General features: G+C 42.5%; 5 protein-coding genes across 10 annotated transcripts in view; 3 read left to right on the top strand and 2 right to left on the bottom strand.

Annotated features, from left to right (window-relative positions):
* LOC109483389 (protein FAM227A-like) overlaps positions 1-2000 on the bottom strand; it is a 9758-nt gene extending 7758 nt beyond the window's left edge. For 2 of the 6 annotated variants that reach the window (XM_019786406.1, XM_019786426.1), the window contains exons 1-4: positions 1869-2000; positions 1047-1226; positions 453-631; positions 124-237 (exon numbers count right to left, since the gene is read on the bottom strand). In XM_019786406.1, the coding sequence (XP_019641965.1) occupies positions 124-237; positions 453-631; positions 1047-1226; positions 1869-1989 (594 nt within the window). In that variant the 5' untranslated portion in view covers positions 1990-2000. The remainder of the gene's footprint in view (positions 1-123; positions 238-452; positions 632-1046; positions 1227-1868) is intronic. The other 4 variants (XM_019786399.1, XM_019786433.1, XM_019786419.1 and 1 more) reach the window with 3 other exon arrangements.
* Positions 2001-2237: 237 nt separating this feature from the next.
* Positions 2238-4500, top strand: LOC109483907 (protein chibby homolog 1-like). The gene is made up of 4 exons (XM_019787050.1): positions 2238-2380; positions 2954-3139; positions 3644-3759; positions 3998-4500. The coding sequence occupies exons 2-4, from the start codon at positions 2956-2958 to the stop codon at positions 4076-4078; spliced, it is 381 nt and encodes a 126-aa protein (XP_019642609.1). The 5' UTR covers positions 2238-2380; positions 2954-2955; the 3' UTR covers positions 4079-4500.
* A 245-nt stretch (positions 4501-4745) lies between these two features.
* LOC109483884 (mitochondrial import receptor subunit TOM22 homolog) lies at positions 4746-6800 on the bottom strand. The gene is made up of 3 exons (XM_019787029.1): positions 6636-6800; positions 5538-5780; positions 4746-5299 (listed from the first exon to the last, which is right to left on the bottom strand). Exons 1-3 carry the CDS (start codon positions 6702-6704, stop codon positions 5204-5206), a joined length of 408 nt encoding a protein of 135 aa, XP_019642588.1. The 5' UTR covers positions 6705-6800; the 3' UTR covers positions 4746-5203.
* Positions 6801-6972: 172 nt separating this feature from the next.
* LOC109481831 (DNA-dependent protein kinase catalytic subunit-like) lies at positions 6973-8842 on the top strand. The gene is made up of 5 exons (XM_019784452.1): positions 6973-7361; positions 7824-7900; positions 8090-8182; positions 8322-8396; positions 8714-8842. Exons 1-5 carry the CDS (start codon positions 7211-7213, stop codon positions 8840-8842), a joined length of 525 nt encoding a protein of 174 aa, XP_019640011.1. The 5' UTR covers positions 6973-7210.
* Positions 8843-9295: 453 nt separating this feature from the next.
* LOC109483301 (DNA-dependent protein kinase catalytic subunit-like) overlaps positions 9296-22790 on the top strand; it is a 37344-nt gene continuing 23849 nt past the window's right edge. Inside the window, 36 exon segments of the mRNA XM_019786297.1 lie at positions 9296-9503; positions 9719-9774; positions 9995-10025; positions 10202-10266; positions 10579-10671; positions 10962-11027; positions 11298-11393; positions 11710-11877; positions 12243-12411; positions 12614-12669; positions 12871-13008; positions 13427-13570; positions 13719-13834; positions 14022-14105; positions 14372-14447; positions 14592-14705; positions 14841-14960; positions 15097-15256; positions 15570-15685; positions 15788-15983; positions 16225-16283; positions 16409-16492; positions 16650-16718; positions 16936-17043; positions 17278-17376; positions 17641-17768; positions 18103-18300; positions 18753-18956; positions 19356-19543; positions 19763-19992; positions 20123-20245; positions 20340-20434; positions 20781-20910; positions 21386-21602; positions 22134-22267; positions 22587-22648. Coding sequence (XP_019641856.1) covers positions 9341-9503; positions 9719-9774; positions 9995-10025; positions 10202-10266; positions 10579-10671; positions 10962-11027; positions 11298-11393; positions 11710-11877; positions 12243-12411; positions 12614-12669; positions 12871-13008; positions 13427-13570; positions 13719-13834; positions 14022-14105; positions 14372-14447; positions 14592-14705; positions 14841-14960; positions 15097-15256; positions 15570-15685; positions 15788-15983; positions 16225-16283; positions 16409-16492; positions 16650-16718; positions 16936-17043; positions 17278-17376; positions 17641-17768; positions 18103-18300; positions 18753-18956; positions 19356-19543; positions 19763-19992; positions 20123-20245; positions 20340-20434; positions 20781-20910; positions 21386-21602; positions 22134-22267; positions 22587-22648 — 4355 coding nt within the window. The 5' untranslated portion in view covers positions 9296-9340.

The raw sequence follows: 22790 nt of genomic DNA, 5'->3' as shown, positions 1-22790 counted from the left end.
CAACTAATATTAAACTTCCTGTCAGAAAAAGTAGGCACTGCTTAGGGGAACATCATCATCAGACCATCACACCACTATGCTTGCCTGTGGAAAACAGTGCCAGGCTAGAGTCAAATTATGTACCTTGTTATTCAGGTCTGTGGCAGCATCAGTGACTCTTTGTAAAATGACCTCGGGCGGGATGTCGCCTGGCAACGGGGTCAGGTCATTGGGGTCATACCCAGGATACTGCTGAAGCTGTAATTGGGGAGGGAGGAGGAACAGTTGACTGCACAGCAAACATGTACAACAATGGATTCTGCATGTTATGAATGTTGATGTCATAATCAAGTTTACATGTACCTTTCAGCCCTCTGTTTTTATGTTGTTTCTTTGCTTGAACTTTAGGTTAGAATGTTTGAGAAAGGAAACCTGTACATGTGTGACTCCTTATTTCCATCAAACTGCTTTACCTCCACTAGTCTGGGCTCTCCTCTCTCCTTCTTCCCTTCTAAGGACTTGTCTGACTTCTCGGACCGTTCCTTGGGAATGCCAGGCTCTGGTCGTCTCCGTGAGCGCACTTCAGGAAGCATCTGTGACGAGCGGCTGGCATACACGCTGGAGAACTCATCCAGCTGCCGCTTCTCTCGCTCTGTGATTTCATACAGGGATGGTAAGATAATTAAGAGTAGAGTGTTTGAGTGGCTTAGGCTTTTCTGGCTAGACGTTAATGTTGTGGCCTTGGGAAAGTCACTTTACACAACATTCTTAACTCTTCCCAGGTGTATAATGGATCCCGACTTCAGTTGGGAAGGTGAAAAGAGGGCTAAACGTACCTGAAGTAACAACCCACTGACCCTATGGCCTCAAAGAAAATAGAACTGGTAAAACCTTTTACATAATAAGAGCTTAGAAGCCTGCAACGTACCCTCAGGGCTGAGATATGGGTCCAAGCTTATAGCTATATTACAGCTTCTTTTTAATTTTGGTTGGACAACATGAAAATTGACACAAGTACAGTGACTGTATCATACATGTAGTGTGCATACTGGTATAAGCACACAGACCTCTCTCCCTGACTTTCCTCCTGAGTTTGGAGCTGGACCTCATGAGCAGGGGGTCAGGTGAGTCATCATCGTCCCTCCCCGACAGCCGACTCTCGATGACCAGGTGTGTGTACGATTGGAACTCCTGCTCCAGGTGCGAGATGCGCTCATTCACCTGCTGGATCGAACCAATCAAGAAAGCTGGCAAGGGGAGTCAAGGTTAAATCTGCTGTGTGGTACTGGTACATTTGTAGTAGATTCTTGGCTATTTTCCACAATATTAGATATCCAGGTATGCAATAGCATAATCGGCCATTTTCAGAGAGACTTACAGCTTAGACAGACCGCTCTAATTCACCGTAGAGCGTATTTGGCATAGAGCGTAATTCGTTGTTTTGATTCTACATACTGCGTTGTAACTACCCGGCATTTATCGTAAATCAAAATGGGGAGGCTTCTTGAATTCAGCGTGATACATAGCCAGCTCTCAAAATTTAGCATAGAGCGTTGTAGGGACCCCCCATGCAGGCCCTCATAACAACATCAGAACAGTGCATACAGGTCTGTATTGACATCTAAAATAAGGTAAACCACAATGCCAAAACTAAAGGTAAAATTGATCTTTACACATATTTTGATACTTATCGGTGGAAAATAAAGATCCAACCATCAATTGGTCATAGTAAATGGCAAAGACATTTGATGCAAACAACTGAAAATCAAATTTCCCGCTACAGCGTCCCATAGCAACAGGTCCATCCGTGCCAAACTTATGACTAGCAGGGTTAAACCTCGAGTTTTCTTTCGTTTTCTTACGATTTGGTGCCTAAAAAGGAAGGATACGGGCTGAGACTTCTTGCTGCTTCTGTAACGCCCGGTGTTTTTGTTCTACGGACCCGGCCGGGGCCAGTAGGTCCTCTTCTAACAGGTTCATCGGAGACGCAGTTCGGGTTATGGCCGCCATCTTGTTTGTTGTCATTGGTGCACCGGAAGTTCTATGGTTGTCCTGACTTTCATAAGGGGGGAGAGCTTTGAATATTATATTTTGTTGGCACTAGAGTATAGCTTTCGTTTCTTTTCCTTTCCAAACAATAAATAATAAAGGTAACCATTACTATATTTGAAATTGTGGTATTATGTAGAGAATAATTATATTTATTTGAATTTTTCTTTATTTGTTTTAGGGAAAAGTAGACTCATCCATAGGGAGGAGGGGATTCTGGGTACATATTTTTCCAAACCGTCGTCCAGCTGTCTGACCGAGCGATGTTCCTTTCTTTCGACACTAGATGACAAATTATCGGACGCGGGTACGACTTTCTGTGACCCCTGATAAAATAGCCGAGATACTTCAGGTGAGCTTCTGATTGAGAGTGAGTCAGTAAGGGACTCGTGGCACCTATATTTAGCCCAGAAAACTATATTATATTTTTGTAAAGCAAGCATTATGCATTGATTGGATAGGCGGGGGGGGGGGGGGGGGATTTATAATTTGACCCATGGGGTTCAAGTTACAAGCTCATGCATAAATATAATAGAGTTCTGTTCAATCAACTTTTGACAAAGATCATAACAGAAAGCGTTGCATTGTTGTACTTGAATTAATATTATGAATGACAAGAGCATATCAGTAACCAAGGGAATTTACTAGTAGAACTTTGCCATAATTTTGGTGCACTAATCTACTAGTATGTGCCTAACATGAGTGATAGTGTTAGTGGTAGACAACACACAATGCATAATATGATATATATGTATATATTATGCATTTTGTTAGGTAGTGTGACAGTGAAATATCAGAAACTGTCAATTCGAGTCCCATTGAAATAGGCAGGTCTAACGTACTACGTAAGTACTAGTACAGCTGTACATGAAAATTATGTTTGTAAGCTGCAATAATCTATGATATCATTATGTCGTGATTTCAGCGATGCCGCTGTTCGGAAACAAGTTTTCGCCCAAGAAGACGTCACCACGGCGGTCAGCCTCACTATCAAACCTGACCACGATCGACGAGGCGCAGAAGGCAGCAGAGTTCGGGCTGGACTATGGACCAATCAGGGTGAAGCTGGGAGGCACCGAGATCCAGTATCAGGACGGACAGTGGATCTCAGGTTCATATGTTTGCAGATCACATGAATGGGAAACTGCCTCAAGCCGTAATACACCAGTTCTCACTTCCACAATATGATGAATATACAGTACTGATCCTAAGCCAATGGCCTAACCATGCTCTAAGGTCCGCTCCCCGCCAACGGACCTTGGGTAGCGGACGAAAGCTAACAAGGCTGACACTCAGGCTACTAAGTACCTGCCTGCAACTCAAAGAAACATAATATAGGTGGCATCATTTTGCATATCACAGACAACTTGGGCAATAGATCAAATGTGATAGGTTTATTTACAGTACCATCTTTGCAGTTCAGACAAAACTAAATCGGCTTACAAATGTGTCTTCATTCCTTGTGTCAGACTCAGAGACTATCATTCTTGTATAGGACTGAGTAGCCATAGCTAATGCTGGAGGGCTGATGTAGAATAGTGAGAGAATAACTTCTCAGTCAACTGAACTCCTGATGTGTCTGTTTCTTCCTCACCCTTCCATGTTGTTGTTCCAGAGGGTGGGGGGAGTGGAGTCAGCCATCGGGAAGTGGTGAAACTCAAGAAGGACAAACAGAAGCTGGAGGAGGAGAACAACCTGCTCAAACTGAAGATGCAGATTCTATTGGACATGGTCAGTATTCACTGTTCTTCGTTGAAAATATGTAGTACTCCCCATAGTGCTGAACGATCACTATGGGGAGAAAAAAGTTATTCTTCAGTTAGACGTGAGACTTGACCACTATAATGTACAAACTACAATGTATTACTAGTATTTATTGGCTACTTGTAAAACTTTCTTTACATGCAGTGTTTGCTTGCAGATTAGACCTGTTTGTGTTTACATGTGTTTTGTACTGTTTTCCTGTCAGCTTGCAGAGCAGACCTGTGAGTCCCACCTACTAGAGAAGGAGGTTCAGGAGATGCGGGGAGGGAAGAGCAAGAAGAGATGAGATCAACAGATTGTTTTGTGCTGTTGCTGCCATAAGACTGAGGTGGACGCAAGTCCTCAGCTACAGCATCATCATATGACAAGTCCTGTCATAATACTGAGTCAGAGACTTGGAGACAATGCCTGCAACAAGTAGTGTATGTGTATGCAGGACATTATACAGCATTTTCCATACAGGGCAGTGCTTCCAACTTAACTTTCCAGTAGAAATGCAGGAACAATTCTACAGAGACTTCTCATGAGACATGAAGGAAAGGTGGCAATTATACTATTGACAAGACTTTTGATGTCCTGTCAGCGTTTTCCATACCTATAACCAGTAGATTCCAGACCATGTTGTCTTTCTCAATATGTAGATTTGTACATACTAGTATACAGTTGTTACAAGTTGTTTTTCATGTACCAGCCTATACAAATGTATATCATATTCACGCTCCAGTTCAGAGAAGCAATATGAGGATGAATAATGAGCTAGAATAGGATGGATGCCAGGCAGCTGATGCCAGGCAACTGCTAGTAATCATTACCACTTGTGGAATGGTAATGGATTGTTATGGGTTCTTAGTTCTTTCACTGACCCATACTTGAAGAAACTTCATGAATTACAAATAAAGAAAAATATATTCCTGAGGAAGAGCTTTTGTAAAATAAAAGACAGAAAACTCAAACTTCTGGCTATTCTTTATTTTCTGTAGGCAATACAGAGAAAAAGCTTATTCTTGCAGTTTTCATTATAACCTGTTCAAGAAGCTCAATTTATCAAGTTCAAGAAGCTCAACTTTGGGAATTTTTTGTTGAAAAAGTAGGGAAGTACGGAATATCACAGCTGTTCAAAGATAGTTTGTACCCTTTCCTTTGGCCAAAATTTTAAGGTAAATTGTACTTGAATGTTAACTTGAAACATTTTGTCATCCAAACTATTAAACAAAAAGAACAGTAGTTGCATCCATGTTCAATTCACATAACTGACCTCTGCTAATACTGCATCCACTAACATGATTGGAATGAACTGTGACATATTTCTACATATGTCTTGTGTTACCTTTTCATGCCTTTACCCTAATAGCTAATAATTTGAAATTCTAAGGACTAAACATGTCTAACTGAAGTTCAGTTGTTGCAGAAGTTATCTTGGTTGAGGTTGCATGCCAGGGGGTAGGGGCATGCCAGCAATGCCCCCTTGCATTCCTCCAGAAACAGCAGCATTTGGCCCAAGAAGAATCTGTGGTAAAAAAAACAACACATTTTTAGTAAGTACAAGTCCTAGCAGAGTTAAAATGTAAGAGCAGTAACTGTTGTATTGAACTATTCAATATAACAGTGATGTCATAAGAAAGTCGGTTAGTCCTCTCTGTTTAACAGTGAGTCTTGTTTGGTATAAGATTCAAAACAGTCTGGCTTTTGATAGACCTTCTGCTGCTGGTAAGACATTCACCCTAAGATTGCTTTAGGATCATCACCTGTCTTTGTTGCTGCAACTGCTGCTGCTCCATCTGTGCCTTCTCTGTCTCGAAGATGACAGGGAGGACCAGAATCATAAAGGATGTGCTGACGACCCACAGACTCCGCCGTGTGAACTGGTACAGCCACTTGGTACCAGACACCGACAGTGAGGTCACCCCAGACACTCCATTCCGCAGGCTGTCTGGGAACATCTCTGTGAGACCCACCAGCCGCTCAAACACCGTCTCATCTTCAATGTCCTGAGAACAAGAAAGGGTAAGGTTAGAACCTCATAAAACATCTATGTGACACCCACCAGTTGCTCAAACACCGTCTCATCTTCAATGTCCTGAGAACAAGAAAGGGTAAGGTTAGAACCTCATAAAACATCTATGTGACACCCACCAGTTGCTCAAACACCGTCTCATCTTCAATGTCCTGAGAACAAGACAGGGTCAGGTTAGAACTCCATTAAACATCTGTGAGACCTATATCGGCCACCACAGAAATAATGCCTCACCTTCAATGTCCTGAGGGCAAGACAAGGTGGGGTTTGAAGTTCATAAAACATAGTATCATGTATGTGAGATGCAGTTTTCAAAGTCCCACTTTCCAGTCTACGAATACATTAGTGTGATACCCACTGATCATTCAAATCAATATGCATGACTTCGTTCATTGTCCTCTGTGGGGGAGAAAGGTAAGATTGAATGATTGAATCTTCCCAAAACATCTGTATGTGGCTTTTCCACACAACAACAACATTCCACTCAGAATTTCTTAAAACAAGTGATACTCGATTTTTAACCTCCTTGAAACAGATCAGTTTCCTACATGTATGCCCTTGAAGTCACTGCTCTTGGCCAGACAGTTCTTGTGGTTTATAAAAATTATCATAAGCATAAAACCTTCACATTTCTTTGGTGAACATAAACACATACAAATGTCACGACACCGTACATCTATACCGGTACGGTCATTTTTCACTAACATGGTGCAAGGTTAGAAAAAAAAAGGTTATGCATGCCCCCCTCCCCACCTAGCTATACACGTGCCATCAAAACCCAGCCGATATGCGAATATTAAAGGATGAGCGGAGTCATAAATAAACAAACCTCATCGTCTATATCATCATCGTCGTCTAATTCGTCTTCTGGCCTCCTGATTTCTTCAATTTCCGCCATAATTTGTGAAAAAAAACGAAAACGCCGCAGTCAAAATTTGTTGCCTCGAGCTCGCACTTGCTGGTAGCATCTGCACGCACACGCTAGCATAAAGAAAGCAACGGGTAATACTAAGAAAATGAATGAGATAAACCCAAATTAGCCAAAATCCAAACTAAAATAATAAAGTCATAATATTTTTATACTTTGAATCAATCATTGTGAAAACCTTTAGTATATTTAATCATACGGAGGATGCAGCGTTTGGTTGCGCTTATGTCATGCAGGGGGAAAGGTCAACGACCTTTGCCAGATACAAACATTTACAGCAGAAAGCACATGTGAACATCTACTGGTGTATATTACCTTTTCTATGCAATATAATGTGTTTGATCAATATTATGATGCTTTCCTAGACAAAGAGCAACAGGGACATTATCTTCCAGGTTCGATAAGTAAGAAATGCCCACTGTGCTTGTCTAATTTCTGCTCGACTTGGAGTGACACTGAACTGCAGAGTTTGAAGCATGGCCGGTAGTGGGTCGCTCGAGGCTCGGCTCTCGGAGCTACACGCGCTGCTTGCCGAGTCTGATCACGGCCACGGCGCGGTAGAGGCGCACAACCTGGTGGCAGACATAGCACAGATCTGTCTGCGGCACACGGCGGAAAGAGATGTCGGTAAGTGCACCAGAAAACATCTTCCCGCCATAACTTTCAGAACTTTAAATTAACAGAGCTGTTTATAGAAAAGTGATCAAACTGCCTTTGTTTACTGTGTTTAAGTTCCAGTGGTTGTGTTCTACACTGTAGTCAAAGTGAAAGCTTGAAAAGTTTTTAAAAGGCAAATAATTTACAGAGAGCATCAAACTTTCAAAGATCAGGTACAGTGCAGTGGACATGGACTGCCCCCCTCCCCTTAACACAATCAGGGAGAAAGGGGGCGTGGTTAAAATCTCCGAAACAAACTTTTGCTCATGACTGTTATTGACATACGTTGGAGGTTGTGCAGGAGGTTGGCACAACTGTCGACAGGAATCACAGCCTTCCTGATTGATTTAATTCTGTGCACGGCCTTAGGCATTGCATTGACATTCTGCTGTCTGACCGGCCTTTTATTTTATCATTGCTGTTCCTGTCCAGCCTACTGCTGTTCTGTGCTATTCCAGGAGTCAACAGGAATCACAGCCTTCCTGCGCAAAACTGTCACTCTCGACCAGGTAGGAGGAATCATCTTGGCTGGTGTGTTTCGTCAAAGGGCGGTTATACCGGCTATACACTGATACCTGAACTTGTATTGGTATAACTGCCTTTTGGCATCTAATTACTGTTTTGGTCTTTATACATGTAAAGTTATATTACATGTATGTGTACTATGTTACAATTTAGTCATGTTACCTCCCCTACAGTACCTGCCCGCAAAGGTAGAGACGCTGTCATTCCTGCTGGCTTTCTTGGAGAAAATTGGAAGGAAGATTCAGCCTCATGCAGTAGAGGTCAAGGTGAGATCTGACCCATGCCTAAATCTTGTTGTGTGACAGGCTGAATAAAAGTTCTAGACACTGTGATAGGCTGATGGTTCCAGGTTCCAGCGTGTGCAGGCTAATCATACTCCTGTTCCTTGTTCTCCCTTTTCCCCAGGAGGTGTGCATGGCAGTGTTCAGCAGGGACAGGTTGTCCAGGGTCAAGTGTGCCACATTCCCTGTCCTTAAGAAGGTGGGATTCTCCTCCTTATGATATTGAAATCAATTCACTGTAATTTAAGCATATCACAGCTTAGAATCTCATACGAATATTTACTGCAAGATCTTTGTAACTCAGTCTATCGAATGTAATACAGATAATGTTCTCATGATACATAAAAAAAGTGAGTGCTGGTACATGGAGATTTTCCAGCTGATGATTTATTCTTCAAAATCTAAATCTAGGGATTCAAACCTAGGATTATCTGATGAATATTATGATTTGTATACAATGTTAACTGAATATATGTCTATTAGTGTATAGAGTATACATGTCTGTGTGACCTGTAGGTCCTGCAGCTGACCATCCATTCCCAGCTGGGGGATGAGCTCAGGGTGTCAGACATGGTGGACAGGATGTTCCTGGAACTGACCATGAAGAGCCAAACTACTGCCACAGGTCTAGTATCACTTCAATAAAGGAACCTAGGAGTGAACTAAGATTGTTAGGGAGGAATGAATGAAGTTAAACCAGTCAAACAAGAGAGCAAAGATGTACCTTTGTGGAGTATTGAGAGAGAATTTCTTTTTTCATTCACTGTCACAGTAGTGAATTTCTTGTTGATTTTGTCAGAAAATATTGTACATTTTCCCACTTGTCTATACATTTTCAATAAGCCAACAGGCATGTGTAGCAGGAAATAGAAGAAAGGAAATGAGATAACCTTTTCTGGGACATCTGATCTAACTTCCAGTCAGCATCTTCAATGTGCCAAGAACTAAAGAAACACAAGCAAACACAAAAAACAAGGTAAAAAGTGCTAGTAATAATTATTGCAGTCAGATGAGTATCTAGTATAGCTGGCTTTTTTTAAATCAGTTTCTTATTTGACCTTACCTGATGTTGTCTGTTACTTCACAGTGAAAAGCGGTGCCCTGTCCCTTCTTGGAGTGATCTCAGAAGTGTACCCAGATCTGATGGTACAGAAGGACCACCCTGACCGCCTCCTAAAGGTGTACATCTCCATGCTGAAGGAACAGATGGAGTCTCGGACCAGGAAACCTGAGATGTTGGTCATCTCCGGCTGTCTGGAGGGCCTGACACACTTCCTTGTAAACTTCACACAGTCTGTGGAGGAGGGTAAGTTATAGCACTTATCATTTACTTATCTCTGACTTACTTCCTCTGTTCCCCTTGTTTCTTACATCTGTCATTCTTTTTTTAGGCTTCATATTTTTTTGTAATCCATGCAAGTCCTTGTGCTTCCTTGATCAAATTTGCAAAACTTGATGATGATCACTGTGATTTAATCCTCCTACCAAAACTGAGTAATGATGACCTTGAATCTCCTACAGGAAGTGCACATTCCAAGGACATCTACAACTTTACAAGGAGGGCTGTGTCACCTCAGGTGAGTTCTTGAAGAATCTTACTACTACTAATAATATGTCAATGTTCTTAATTTTTAATAAATCATCTGATACAATTTCTGTATCATCATCATGTCGGGTACTGAAAATATGTAACAAGCTTTAAATTTTGCTTCAGACAAGAATCTGTTTGCTTCTGACATAAATCTAACCCCAGCTATTCCACAAAGGAAATTTATAACAGATGTTTAACTATTACAGGTGGAGATGGCACGGTATGATGTGCCCAAAGGTCAGTGTCTACCTCTCCCCTTTTGCTAGTAGCTATACCTTTACACCTGCAGTAGACTTTTCATTAGGAGCTTAAGGGTTAAGTAAAGAAACATATGTATTGAGAGACTTCTTACTGGCCAAGAGTTAAAAACATGTTGCTTATAACTAACTGCCTACCTTCTCCAACCCCCTCAGCTGCCTTGTGGCTCCTGGCTAAACATGCTGCCCAGTTTAATGAGTACCTGATGAATGATTATGAGGTGGGTGCCATTCCATGTACCTAGAGCAAACAATACATTCAGCAATTTTAGCCATGCAGCTTCTTGTATGTAATATCACTTAATGTTGCCCATGGGAGTTATGTACAGGGCTGTGGTGACATATGTTATGCCAAACGGCAGTTAGGTTATACCTGCTAATATACAGGTACAGATACAAAACACACAGACATTAGATGAAACATGCACTGTCAGATTTCAACTGTACAAATGGAGTCAACATCCCAACAGACACATGAAACATGTAACGTTAAGTATGTAAACTGTGTGTAACAAGTTTTATGTTGCGCATAGGACATGTACAGGAAGCTGTATGAGTGGAGCCAACATCCCAACAGAGACTTGAAACAGGCTGGATATGCAGCTCTGGAGTCCTTTCTCAAACAGGCGAGACTCAGTCATTACTCATTAGATCAAAGTTCTATATAAAATGCCTTTGCATGGATGAGGGATTATCTGTCTTGCAACTACACTACATTTTGTATTATTATGATGATCATCACAATAATCAAACTTGTTGCAGGTAGCAAACAGGTGGTCCCATACTCCTCCTTCCCTAAACTGACATTTTACCAACAAGTCCCCAACAGTGTGTGAAATTCAAAGTAAGAGAAGAGCTGCAAACACACAATCCTGTAATCCCACAGAAACTAAAGCCATTGGTCATTGTTTTACAGATATCTGACATGCTGGTTGCCAGACATGAGAAGGAGAATAACAAGGCTGACCTTGCTGTATTCAAGGTAACATCATCTGTTGCAGAAAGCTACTAGTCTAAGAATGCTGATGATTAAACCTGTCATAACTTTTTTATTTACATACAACTCTATTCATTTTACACACAAATCATATATGTCAAAGATCTGTCCACAACTTTTCTAGTTATACTGTCCCAAATTCACATATTATAAGATACTCATACATGCAGGTCTGAAAAGTCTTACCTGAAAAATGGGTTGAATTGATGCTTGCTATGTCTGGAAGTATAATTATCTCATCTCTGCCCTGCATAGTTCTTTATCAGAGAGTTTCGAACCATCATCGACACAACAGAAGCTGGGACCAGGGAGATGTCCATTGCTGTCAGAGGATATGGCTTCTTTGCTGCAGTAAGTTTGCCATCAGTGACATAGAACTGATAGTGACAGTATTAATGTTCTGTCACTTACTCTTACACTTGAAATTAGGATGAGAAAAGAGTAAGTATTATTATAGTAAAGTTTGTCATCTTGTTCAAGAGCAGTCATCAGCAATCTAGCCACCATCCATTAGCTGCAAATGTGATTTTTAAGTTTTTAGGGAAGAGTTTTCATTGATCATCTCTGTCAGCTTTATTTTTTGATAAATGGACAATAGGGGGATTTTTCAGATTGGAAAAATGCCCTTTTATTTCAAATCTGACTGGCAAAATTGTTATTTTTCTAGCCTTGTAAGATGTTTTTGTCAGAAAGCGATGTGAAGTTCATGTTCAGCGAGATGATGCAGAGGAGTGAACAGCTGTACTTCGGCACAGCGGACAGCATGGAGGACAAGGTGCATCACCTGCCCAGCTTTCTGGAGGCACTGGCCAGCATTGTGCAACACCTGGACCAGGTAAGCATTGTGCATCACCTGGATCAGGTAAGCAATGTGCAACATCTGGATTAGCCAAACATTGTGCAACTCTTCGACCAGGTGATAAGCATTGTACAATGCCAGGTCGACGTCCTGGATCAAGGAAGCATTGAGCAAATTCTCCCAGTATATGTATTTCTGTTGGCACTTTTCATTATTTTTTCCTCCGCCTCGCACATAAAGTATGTGCATCACTGGATAAGTTTGTATGAAGCATCCAATATGTTGAGTATAAAATAGAGCAGACACAATGATTAAGTATCATTAGACTGAGACGACTGATTGTTCCTCCTGACTTACAATGTCATTAGAACATTTTCTAATGGCTGACCTTTGCCACCCAGTTGTCGGACATGTTTGTGACATCACTGGAACGGCTGGTTGTTGTCCTGTTTGAGAACTTCCCGCGACTCGGCAAAAAGATGCACCTGATCTGTCAGAAGGCCATCCTGAAGGTCCTGCTGGCTCTGGTGCCGAAGGGAGCCACGCTGAGAACTTTCCTCAGCAGGATAGGTAGGTCTGAAAACTGTTCCAAGGGGCCACACTTAGCTGCAGACATTTTTTTCAGTTAGACAACCTGGCCCAAATGGGTCAACTCGGCCAGACTTTTACATCCCTCAGTAGGATATGAATTGTGCTTTTTTATTACTACCGGTATGTACAAAATGGATTATTCTAGTTGAGTGTTAACACTGTACTCTCTGTCCACCTCCAGTCTACCAGGCCCTGATCCGGACATGCTCCCACCCTAATGTCATAGAAGGAGTTACGGTGAGCAGCTGCGTATTTGCAAAAAGCTCTGTCTGCTGTAGATACAGTTGTCTGTGAACATTGTACATGTATACCTTTGATGACTAGACTTCATCAACATATTTTTCATCAACAGTTTTTGTTTTATTTCACTGAAACTGACTAAAGTAAATAATGACTGCATAATTTGAAATTTCAATTTCGAAATCATTTTTCCATCAGGCGGAAGATGAGGACCTCCCAGTAGCTTCTGGTGAGGAGGGAGGGGAACAGCAGCCACAGCAGCCACCGGTCAAGCGGTTCTCCTACAGAGACTACCTGGAGCTGTGGGGCAACCTGCTGGACAGCTCCAGACTCAAGGTTAGGGTTACACAGCAGGGTAACCTGCTGGACAGCTCCAGACTCAAGGTTAGGGTTACATAGCAGGGCAATCTGCTGGACAGCTCCAGACTCAAGTTAGGGTACACAGCAGGGCAACCTGCTGGACAGCTTCAGACTCAAGGTTAGGGTTACACAGTAGGGTAACCTGCTGGACAGCTCCAGACTCAAGTTAGGGTTACACAGCAGGACAATCCGCTGGACAGCTCCAGACTCAAGGTTAGGGTTACACAGCAGGGCAACCTGCTGGACAGCTCCAGACTCAAGGTTAGGGTTACACAGCAGGGTAACCTGCTGGACAGCACATCAGGCAAATCACTCTTTGATGTCATATCTCATTTTTATGACACTAGCTGTGCTGTACATTTTTTGTTGATGTTTTGTTTATTGTTGTTGACAGGAGCTGTCCCAGTGGGGTGTTGCTGTAGCTGACAGACAGGCAATGCACAGGATGCTGTATGATGAGTTGGTGACCTCTGTTCTCAAGGTCATCGACAAACTTGATCTGACGACCTCCAAACAGGTGGAAACTGGCAACGAGGAGGTTAGACCTGTTAATAGTCTTCAGCCATGATAAAATGTTGATGATGACTACCTTTAAATGTAGTGCTTTTTGGCCCAAAAAACTGTAGGAATATTGACTTTGTTTTGCTTGTTTTTATAGAATTTCTGTCCATCTTTGTTCATTTCAGCTGACTGCTGATGTCTCTGGCTCCCAGGATGGGACGACCTCTGACCCCTTTGCAGGGCTGCAGGCAGCCAAACCAAGAGACTTTGTGGTTTTCATCAATGTGGTGGATTTCTGCAGGTCACTTTGAGATTTTATGGCAGGGATCTTCATTTTTGAGTGATTTCTCAGATTTCAAATGAGTCATCATGACATGTTTTCATTTTCATTGCTGCTTTATTGGCAAGGTAATTGCTGTGACAGCATCACACAGAACTGTGATTTTCAAGACATGCTATTTGATCATGCCCCGTTCTGCCCCCTGTAGGGACTTGTTGCCTCACCACCACCCTGAGTACTTCCAGCGTTGGGTCTTCACAGTTGGACATGCCCTTATCCTGCACTCTACCAGGTAGAACTCAGATGTCATGTTCTAAAATTACAAAATTATGGAAACAATCTGACTTGTAGATCAAATTCAGTGATTTATATATTAACATGTTGTACCTATTCTTGGTGGAGGAACTTCTCGTCAGTTACTATTTGGCTTTGTGAATTTACAAGAAAGCTTTTGTTTTAAATTTCACTGTGTTTTTGGCTTGCTTTTTTTGTTAATTGCTGACTGAAGAATTATTGGTTATGAAGAGGATAACTGAAAAGTTTATGCCTTTTACCCAGACTCCCCCTTGTGAGCGGTTTCTACAAACTCCTGTCTGTCTGCATGACCATCTGTACCAAGGTCAAGTACTTCAAGGTCAGGCAGTTTGCTTCAGGTTTTACATTTAAAAGATACATTATTAATTTTCATGTACATGCATGTATGTGGCATCATCACAAGTTCTAATAATCTGTAGTGGTAAACATATGTCATGTAACCTGTATCTCTTTCTTTTGACAGGATCTGGACACAAAATTGCTCAGCTTCTCGGAAGAGTCCATGGACACGGAAGGGAGGGACAGGCCCTCGGAGGGACAGGCCTGCTTCACTCTGTTCAGGAAATTTGTCAAAGAAGTAAGTTAGATTTTCTGACATGATCATTTTTTTTAAATTCTGGTGTAGACCATGTATATTAGACAGAATGTTTCTCCAGGAACATTTTTGCCTCCCCCCATTTTTTTACCAAATGTACCCCCTGTACCCCCCCAGGTGTTAGTGAGGCTTAAGCAGTACAAGGATGACCTTCTGGCCTCCTGCCTGCTGCTCGTGTTGTCACTGCCACATCAGATTGTCCAATCAGAGATCAGCACACTGGTCCCAGCCCTACAGGTACACACCTTAGATTTTCAAATTGTTATTTTCAAATTTGACTTTGACTTAGAATTAATTCAGTATGAGTGCACTTTATCAAACCAAAGTTCAAGACTGTTATTTCGTGGACCTGCTAGTTTTGTTTCTCCTCCAGACAACATTCCGGCTCGGCTTGAGTTACCTGCCACTGGCTCATGCAGGGCTGGACGCCCTGGAGAGGTGGTTACTGAACCTCCCCCGCTCTGCCCTGGAGCCACACTTCCCTCACATCCTGCCCTACCTGGACAGCTACCTACAGACAGCTGCTGACACAGGCCCTTCCTTCCTTCTTTGAAGTGCCTTCCTTGCTTCCTTCCTTAAACATCATCATCAACTACATCATTATCACAGATAATGTACTTTAAGAACTGGACTTAATTTTAAGTTGAGTTAAGCTAAGTTTTGAAGAAACTAATAGATGTTTTCTACCATCTCAGTTGCTAAATGTGACATTTTATTCTAAATGCTTGATGCTGTATTCATTGTAGTGTTTTATTGACAGCTGGAAGAATATCTTCTTCCACAGCTGATATTGTACCATTATAAATCTGGAACAGATCAGCTTTCATTCTAACACCCCTCCCCCAGGTTCATCTAGCAGTAGTGATGGTTTCCAGACCGTCTCCCTGACTGCAGCCTCCTCCACACGAGGGAAGAGGAAGATTCCTGTCAAACTCCTGAAGGCTGCTGCAGAACGAAACCAGGTGTGATGGCTGCACGGTTCGGTCAGAGATTGTTACAATTTAAACTTTACAATGTAGTAATGTGTACAAGAATTGTCATTGATGCTTTGTTTCCATTATAAGGTCCAGGAGAGTGACCTAGTGAAGGCTAGACTGAGGATAGTCCGGTTCCTGGGCTCCTTAGGAGGCCACACCAATGCATGTCTGGTGACTGGTCTAACGGCGGAGGACCTGGCAAAGCGGGCTGTAGCCTGGGACACACAGACACACCTGCAGTTTGCTGTTCCTTTCATGGACATGAAGCCTACGGTGTGCCTGGGTGAGACTATTATATATAAGTTATAACATTTTAGTCTAGTTTTGTACTTAACACCTTATACATGTACATGTACAAGGTTGATTTTTTCGATGGTGTCAATTGCTTTCTCCACATCAGATGCTCGAGTTCAAATAGAATAATCATAAGACAAGAAGTGTACTTACATGTAGCAACCCTCATCTGAAAACATCAAATATAAAACAAGCCAAACATGTTTTTTTCTCCTTGCTTACTTCTCCAGACCCCTTCTTGCCCAGGATCTGTGAGCTGGCCACCACCTCAAGTGACCGACAGACAAAGGTAGGGGAAAGTCCAAACGTAATAAGACTGTTTTCAATTCTTACATTTAATTTAGTACTTACACTGACTCATTATACTGGGATTGATAACCCAGCTACATCTAAACAAATCTTTTGTGACTGTAGGTAGCAGCCTGTGAGCTCCTCCACTCTCTGGTGCTGTACATGGTTGGACAGGGAGCTCAACAACCTGGGGAGATGCAGGCTAAGGTGTGTGTTCAGTTTTTGTAGCTGTTAAAGTATGAGTTCTACATTTCTGTTACTGTTGTCTGCATATTGGTGCAGTGCCTTGTTGCATGTTTGGGAAATGTTGCAATGTGTTATTTTTTATGTTAGTGTTAACCACAGAACCCAATGTATTTCCCAGAACCCAATGACCAGACTGTACAAGAAGGTGTTCCCTGTCCTGATGCAGCTGGCCTGCGATGTGGAACAGGTGGGTCAAAGATCACACTTCTGCCTCTCTCTTCCTACAGGAGCCTTCCCATGTATTGTATTTCAAAGTATGAGAAGTATGTCGCTGTTTTGTTTGGATTTTGTTAGGCAACTGTTTGACTCACGTGTATTGATTTTGTTTTGATGTGTCTTGGAAAATACTCAACCTTTGTTTTTCTGTTTGCTAGAGCTGTTTAATCTTGTTTATTGTTTTTCAGGTTGCTAGGCAGCTGTTTGACCCCCTGATGATGCAGCTGATCCACTGGCTGACCAACAACAGGAAGTTTGAGAGTGAAGAGACCATCACCCTCCTGGATGCCATTATGGTCAGATTTTCCATAATATACAAACATGAACAATCGAACTTTGTAGTAAGCCTATACAGCCAAACTTGTCCTAGCGAGCATGTACAGTCAAACCTGTACTTACGTAGCCTGGGTACCATCCTGGTTAGTTAACGTCCGCTCCCACAGTTGCTCCCACCAACCAAGTTTGACTTGCAAGATGTTTGTAAGCAGCTTCCATTCAGCCTATATTTTAAAGTTTTTTCTTGTTTACAGGATGGTCTGGTGCACCCCACAGACACCGCTCTGCGTGACTTCAGCTCACGGTGTGTGAGGGAGTTCCTACAGTGGTCCATCAAACAGACAACCCCTAAGGTAGAGTCAAACAGATGTCTGCTTAGGTAGGGTCAAGGATCAAACAGATTCAAGAGCCTGGATTCCACCATACACCTGTAAACAAACATGCATCCCTAATTCCTTGTCTTTTGGTATGATTTCTGAATATGATCTATGTTTTTGGCTTTTACATTATCTGCCTCCTTTTTGTCTCGGTTGAAGATGGCTTTCACAAGACAGGTCCCGGCATCTTCTTTGGTGGCTGAATGAGTCAATTCAATTCAATTTTTTTTGCCTTTACAGCAACTTGAGAAAAGCCCCATCAACATCAAGTCCCTGCTGAAGCGTCTGTACAGCCTGGCTCTCCACCCGAACCCCTTCAACAGGCTTGGGGCAGCCCTGGGCTTCAATAGTATCTACAGGGACTTCAGGTGAGATGCTTGAACCCTGACCCCCAACCCAAACCAAACCTACCCCATCCTTAAGTCAAACCAAACCCTGTCCCACCCTACCCAAATCAAACCCTGCCCCTAACTCCCAACGCAACCCAATCCTAGCTGTATAGAAACTTAAGGACTGAAAAATCTTAACGTGGTTAAAAATGTGGTTAAAAACTGTGTTGATCTTTTTTCTGTCTCGAGTTAGTAATTCTTTTGCTTCATAGAGACAAGGAGTTCCACATGTGGACATGGTCATGTTTGATGTTCCTGTTAACCTTTGCCCTAACCTGTTGTAACCTACGATCTTTACCCTTCCACCCCACAGAGAAGAGTCGTCCCAGGTGGACATGTTTACGTTTGAGCTCCTGGTGACGTTTGTGGAGAGTCTTGCCCTGGCCCACCACGATGAGAAGTCTCTGGGCACCCAGGCCCAGTGTGTGGCTGTGTTAACTCATCTGGACAGGATCATCACCACTAAAGCTGACCTGCTCAACAAACACAGCAAAGTCAGGAGGGTGCCCAGGTAAGAACTGTTAGTACTGAACACAGCAAAGTCAGGAGGGTTCCCAGGTAAGAAAATGTTAATACTGAACACAGCAAAGTCAGGAGGGTGCCCAGGTACAAACTGTTAGTACTGAATGCAGCAAAGTCAGGAGGGTGCCTAGGTAAGAACTGTTAGTACTGAACACAGCAAAGTCAGGAGGGTTCCCAGGTAAGAAAATGTTAATACTGAACACAGCAAAGTCAGGAGGGTGCCCAGGTACAAACTGTTAGTACTGAATGCAGCAAAGATTAGTACTGAATGCAGCAAAGATTAGTACTTAACACAGCAAAGTATGGCAAGTGCCCTGGTAAGGATCACTACATTGTACATGGGACATTTTGAAAGTTGGATTTGAAAGTTGGATTGAAAGTCTTACCACCTCCCACAGTTACTCCTCCATCACCCCACATGATTGCCTGTTGTATCTACAGGGGTTTTGACCGGGAGAGCCCCCCTACGCTGCCAGACCTGGTGACCTGGCTGCTGCAGCAGTGCGGCCGCCCGCAGACCGAGTGCCGCCATCGCTGCATGCTCCTCGTCTGCAGCTTCCTCCCTCTGTTACCACGGAAACCCTCTCCACAGGCCTGGATGAAGGAGAGGCTGAAGGAGGATGGACCAGATTTTTTCATCACAAGGTAGGGTGGCTACTCAGTTATACTGAAAGACACCAACAAACAAGATTGAAGGAAAGGAAGGCAGTTGGGCATTTAGAACCACGTTGAATTCAGCACCATGGACAGGAGCTTGCATCATTTTTTCATTAAAGCCTAGACTTTCATGCAAATGTTGTGAAGATGGGAATGGAAGGCTTTGATAACCAATTTTGAATTAAAATCCACCCAACCGCTTATTCAAACTTTTCTGCAGTCTGTGTTAGAGTAAGATGAATAGTTTCTTACCAATAGATTCAAAAAGACATGAAGGGGTTGCAAGTCAATGGTTAAGAATCACTCAAAAATAAGCACCGTGGACAGTTATTACCAACATCTCCCTAGATAGTCTAGAGTAATACTTGAATTGTTTCCCACCTACAGATTTGAAGGAGGGGGAGGGAAGACTGGTCACAAGTCAGGCATTAAAAAACACCCAAAGATCAGCACCATGGACAGCACATTCACTGTCAAAACAGCTGTCTCCTGGTTTGACCTACTTCTGGCTGCCCTTGACAGCTACTGTTGGGTATTTGGGCAGCGCTTTCTATCCCCATCTGATGTGCTCTCAGGTAGGAACGTGTTGGATGTATCTATGCTATTTTCAGCTGTGCAGTTTTTATTTCATGTACAACATTCTAGCACACATTGATATACAGTAGCACTAAGCAAGAAATCTTGAACATTTGGCTACATTATGCCAAAATTCTTCCCTATAAAACATAGGTTCTTTGTATTTTGCAATTTTTGCATCAGGCTATCATCTAAATACAATAATGTTCCGAAATCAGGTTCAGGCAAGAAGCCCAGCCAGCTGTTCACTGCGCTGGAGTTTTTCCTGACTAAGCTGGCCCTGTCAGACATCGATGCAGCGGCACGGTGCTTTGAGTCACACGGGGCAGCCACGCTGTTCACGCCGCGGGAAACAGAGGATTACAACTACGGGAAGTGCACGGTCATTGTACGAATAATGGACTTCTTCACGGTGCTGCTGGGTGCATTTCCACAGGATGCCTACAAGGTAGGACTGCTTAGAAATTATCAGAGTATAGTAGCCTTTGACTTTAGTGTGACTGCTTTGATAGTGTGGGGTTTTCATTGGGATTGTTTCTCCAGGGTTCAAGTAATTTTTATCCTCTGTTTTTCCTCAGGTTGTTCCCGATGCTGTATGGAAGAGCCCCCTGTATGATATGGTTGTAACTGCAGCACTGGAACCGACAGCGTTGGGGTTCAACATGGGGGATGTAGAGATCATGGAAAAACTGCCACAGGAGGTAAAAAAACATGCAGTATCTTTGCTGTTGATCATTTGAAACTTTTGAGGCATTTTCACATTTTCTTAATATTTGACATAATATTTTTCTTCAGACAAAGCAGCTTCTCCTGCTGATGTGCAGGTCACTACCATCCCAACAGGGGGCGCTGCTCAAGTCACAAGTGGCAGCAAAATTGTCTCGTAGAAGGTCTGCATACTTTTTACAATTTCATGAATGTGTTGCATTGGATGGAGTCAAGTCTCCATTTTGAGCAAGAGACTAGTACATACATGTAGTATGTAGTTTGGAAAGTACCTTTGATGTAAAGGTATGAGTTGAAACCTTGAAGATTCTTTAGGTAATGAGCAAAACTGCTTCCAAGGTAAGCTTCTTTGCTTCTCAAGGTGTGCTCAAATAGAATATAATTACCATTATTGTTTAGTGGTGAATAATTATATAGAATCATCTTCATTTCTTTTAGTCAGGGCCTATGGTAACTTCCAATACCAATGATTGATTGATTGACTAATTGACTGATTGTTTGATGCCACAGTTCCCATGACCTGTTCTCCCACCTGCCGGAGGTGTCTGCCGGAGTGGCTGAACTTGACCACGTCAGACTGACCCTCATGGTGTCGGGTTACCAACAGCTACACAATGCAGGCCTTCTGCTGCCTGCACTGGTCAGTTTGTTTGTTTGTTTGTTTTAGGCCTGTCTTTTCTGGTGTAGAGTTACTAATTTTTTAATCTTTGAATTATGATTATATTGGACTTCTATTCTCACTGAGGAAATTTTGCCTCTTTGTCTCTCTTCTGCAGATACTTTCATGGGCATTGTTTCAATAGACACCCACTTATTGTTTCAAGAGCTAAATTGTCACCTTATCTGTGTCTTTTTATCTTCCAAATACCAGCGTTGAAAGTTCGTTTACCAATTATTTACAGCAACAAATTTTTTGCATGAACTGGAAAATTGTTGAACTCTATTCCTGACCAACGTTTCCCTCCTAAATACATATACAACCCACAGGGCTTTCAAAACTAATGTTCACTGCCATAGCTAGCATAGTCACTTATACCTCCAATTAAATCAAGAAAATAAATTGTTGTTGCTAATTATAACATCTCATAACTCTATATCATGCCCTCCCCCTCCAGGGCACTAATTCAGGAAAGTCCCTTGCCAGTGAGCTTGTGTCCGCAGTGTTTAAGAGCATGGTCACCCGTAAGGACGGACACCCCACAGCTGCCAGCCTCCCCCCCAGCTTCCACCAGCTGACAGGGGGGTTACTGCAGCTGGCCTGTCAGCTGCACCCGCAAGGTCACGACCTTCTGGACTGTGTCATGAATAAGACCCCCCTGATGACAGGAGGAGGTGAGTGAAATATAAGTTTAACTTTTTTTTTAATCAGGTCAGCTCATAAGGACTAAGAACTAGACTGTGCATGCTCAATCTTTAAAATAATCTATCCATTCTCCGACTAGCAAAGTTCTTTATTCATAACCCCTAAGTTAAATGCTGAAGTGTTTTGCGTGAAGAAATACACAGAACAGTGCAAGAAGGGAGTCACGCTAATAGTGTACATAGTGTGTAAATCTTCAAGTTTTCGATCCCCCAATGTATACCTGGAGCAGAAGAACACTGAAAATTCAAGAGGGTATGAAGTTAGCACAATACAAATACAAAATAGGAGGTGGCACAGTGCCAATGCTAAAACTACAGCAATTCTTACTCTTCTTATTACAGAAAATATGATCTTCTATTCTCACCCTTGCGCATTTTAATGACGCTATGTCATCAAAATGAGTCGAAATGGGTATGTTCAGCATATCTTAGATGCATGGAGTTTGCCATTGAATCATTCTACAACCTGGTCATTCAGCTTATACATTCTCTGTTTCACAGGTAAGAAGTCGTCGACCTTCCAGGGCATGGTGTTCTTCAGTACCTTCAAGTCCTGCATCTGCCAACAGCTGATAAAAACCTGTGCTGAAAGCCTGCCTGTCCTCCTACAGCAGCTGACAGCTGAACCTGTCTGGGTAGGCACTGCAGTGATGAAAAATAGTTTTACGTTTTATGTTTACAGTAGCTTTATAAGAGTTCTACTTGGACTTAAAAGACTTGTAACTCGACTGTCTTTACCGAATGTACAATGTAACTTAGCAGTAGACTTCTGTGTCTGTGTGTGTGTGTGTCTGTCTGTGTGCGTTTGTGTGTGTGTGTGTGTGTGCAGTACACCGTAGTTCATGGTTATTGTACATTGAACAACATGACACACCTACACACACTGTGTCTAAGTGCTCCTTCCTACCAGTATGTCATTTAAAGTAATCAGTTTTCATTGGTGTTGAACTACAGGTTGGCAGCATCCTACATGGTTTACTGGACCATCTGGCTAAAGACAAGACCCTCAGGAAAAAGTGAGTTCCATCTTTGAGTTTGATTTCTGATGCTGATATCACTGACCATGTTGGTTGTTTGCAGCACTATGCTTTCAATGTTCTCAATTGACTACCCTTGTATGCTAAATATGCTGACACTCTATGAATCAGGTTGGTGAAT

Source organism: Branchiostoma belcheri, unplaced genomic scaffold (genome assembly GCF_001625305.1).
Source record: "Branchiostoma belcheri isolate BF01 breed outbred unplaced genomic scaffold, Haploidv18h27 scaffold11, whole genome shotgun sequence".
NCBI lineage: Eukaryota > Metazoa > Chordata > Leptocardii > Amphioxiformes > Branchiostomatidae > Branchiostoma > Branchiostoma belcheri.
This window is presented reverse-complemented; position numbering and strand designations above follow the sequence as displayed.

Bases quoted from the DNA above. Each gene is read 5' to 3' on its own strand.
- LOC109481831 (XM_019784452.1), top strand. From the start codon at position 7,211: ATGGCCGGTAGTGGGTCGCTCGAGGCTCGGCTCTCGGAGCTACACGCG. The intron at 7,901-8,089 runs GTAGGAGGAATC...CCTCCCCTACAG, and splicing joins AAACTGTCACTCTCGACCAG to TACCTGCCCGCAAAGGTAGA. The intron at 8,397-8,713 runs GTGGGATTCTCC...TGTGACCTGTAG, and splicing joins CATTCCCTGTCCTTAAGAAG to GTCCTGCAGCTGACCATCCA.
- LOC109483884 (XM_019787029.1), bottom strand. From the start codon at position 6,704: ATGGCGGAAATTGAAGAAATCAGGAGGCCAGAAGACGAATTAGACGAC. The intron at 5,781-6,635 runs GTTTGTTTATTT...TCTTGTTCTCAG, and splicing joins ATGATGATATAGACGATGAG to GACATTGAAGATGAGACGGT. The intron at 5,300-5,537 runs GTGATGATCCTA...TTTTTACCACAG, and splicing joins AGTTGCAGCAACAAAGACAG to ATTCTTCTTGGGCCAAATGC.
- LOC109483907 (XM_019787050.1), top strand. From the start codon at position 2,956: ATGCCGCTGTTCGGAAACAAGTTTTCGCCCAAGAAGACGTCACCACGG. The intron at 3,140-3,643 runs GTTCATATGTTT...TTGTTGTTCCAG, and splicing joins GGACGGACAGTGGATCTCAG to AGGGTGGGGGGAGTGGAGTC. The intron at 3,760-3,997 runs GTCAGTATTCAC...TTTTCCTGTCAG, and splicing joins TGCAGATTCTATTGGACATG to CTTGCAGAGCAGACCTGTGA.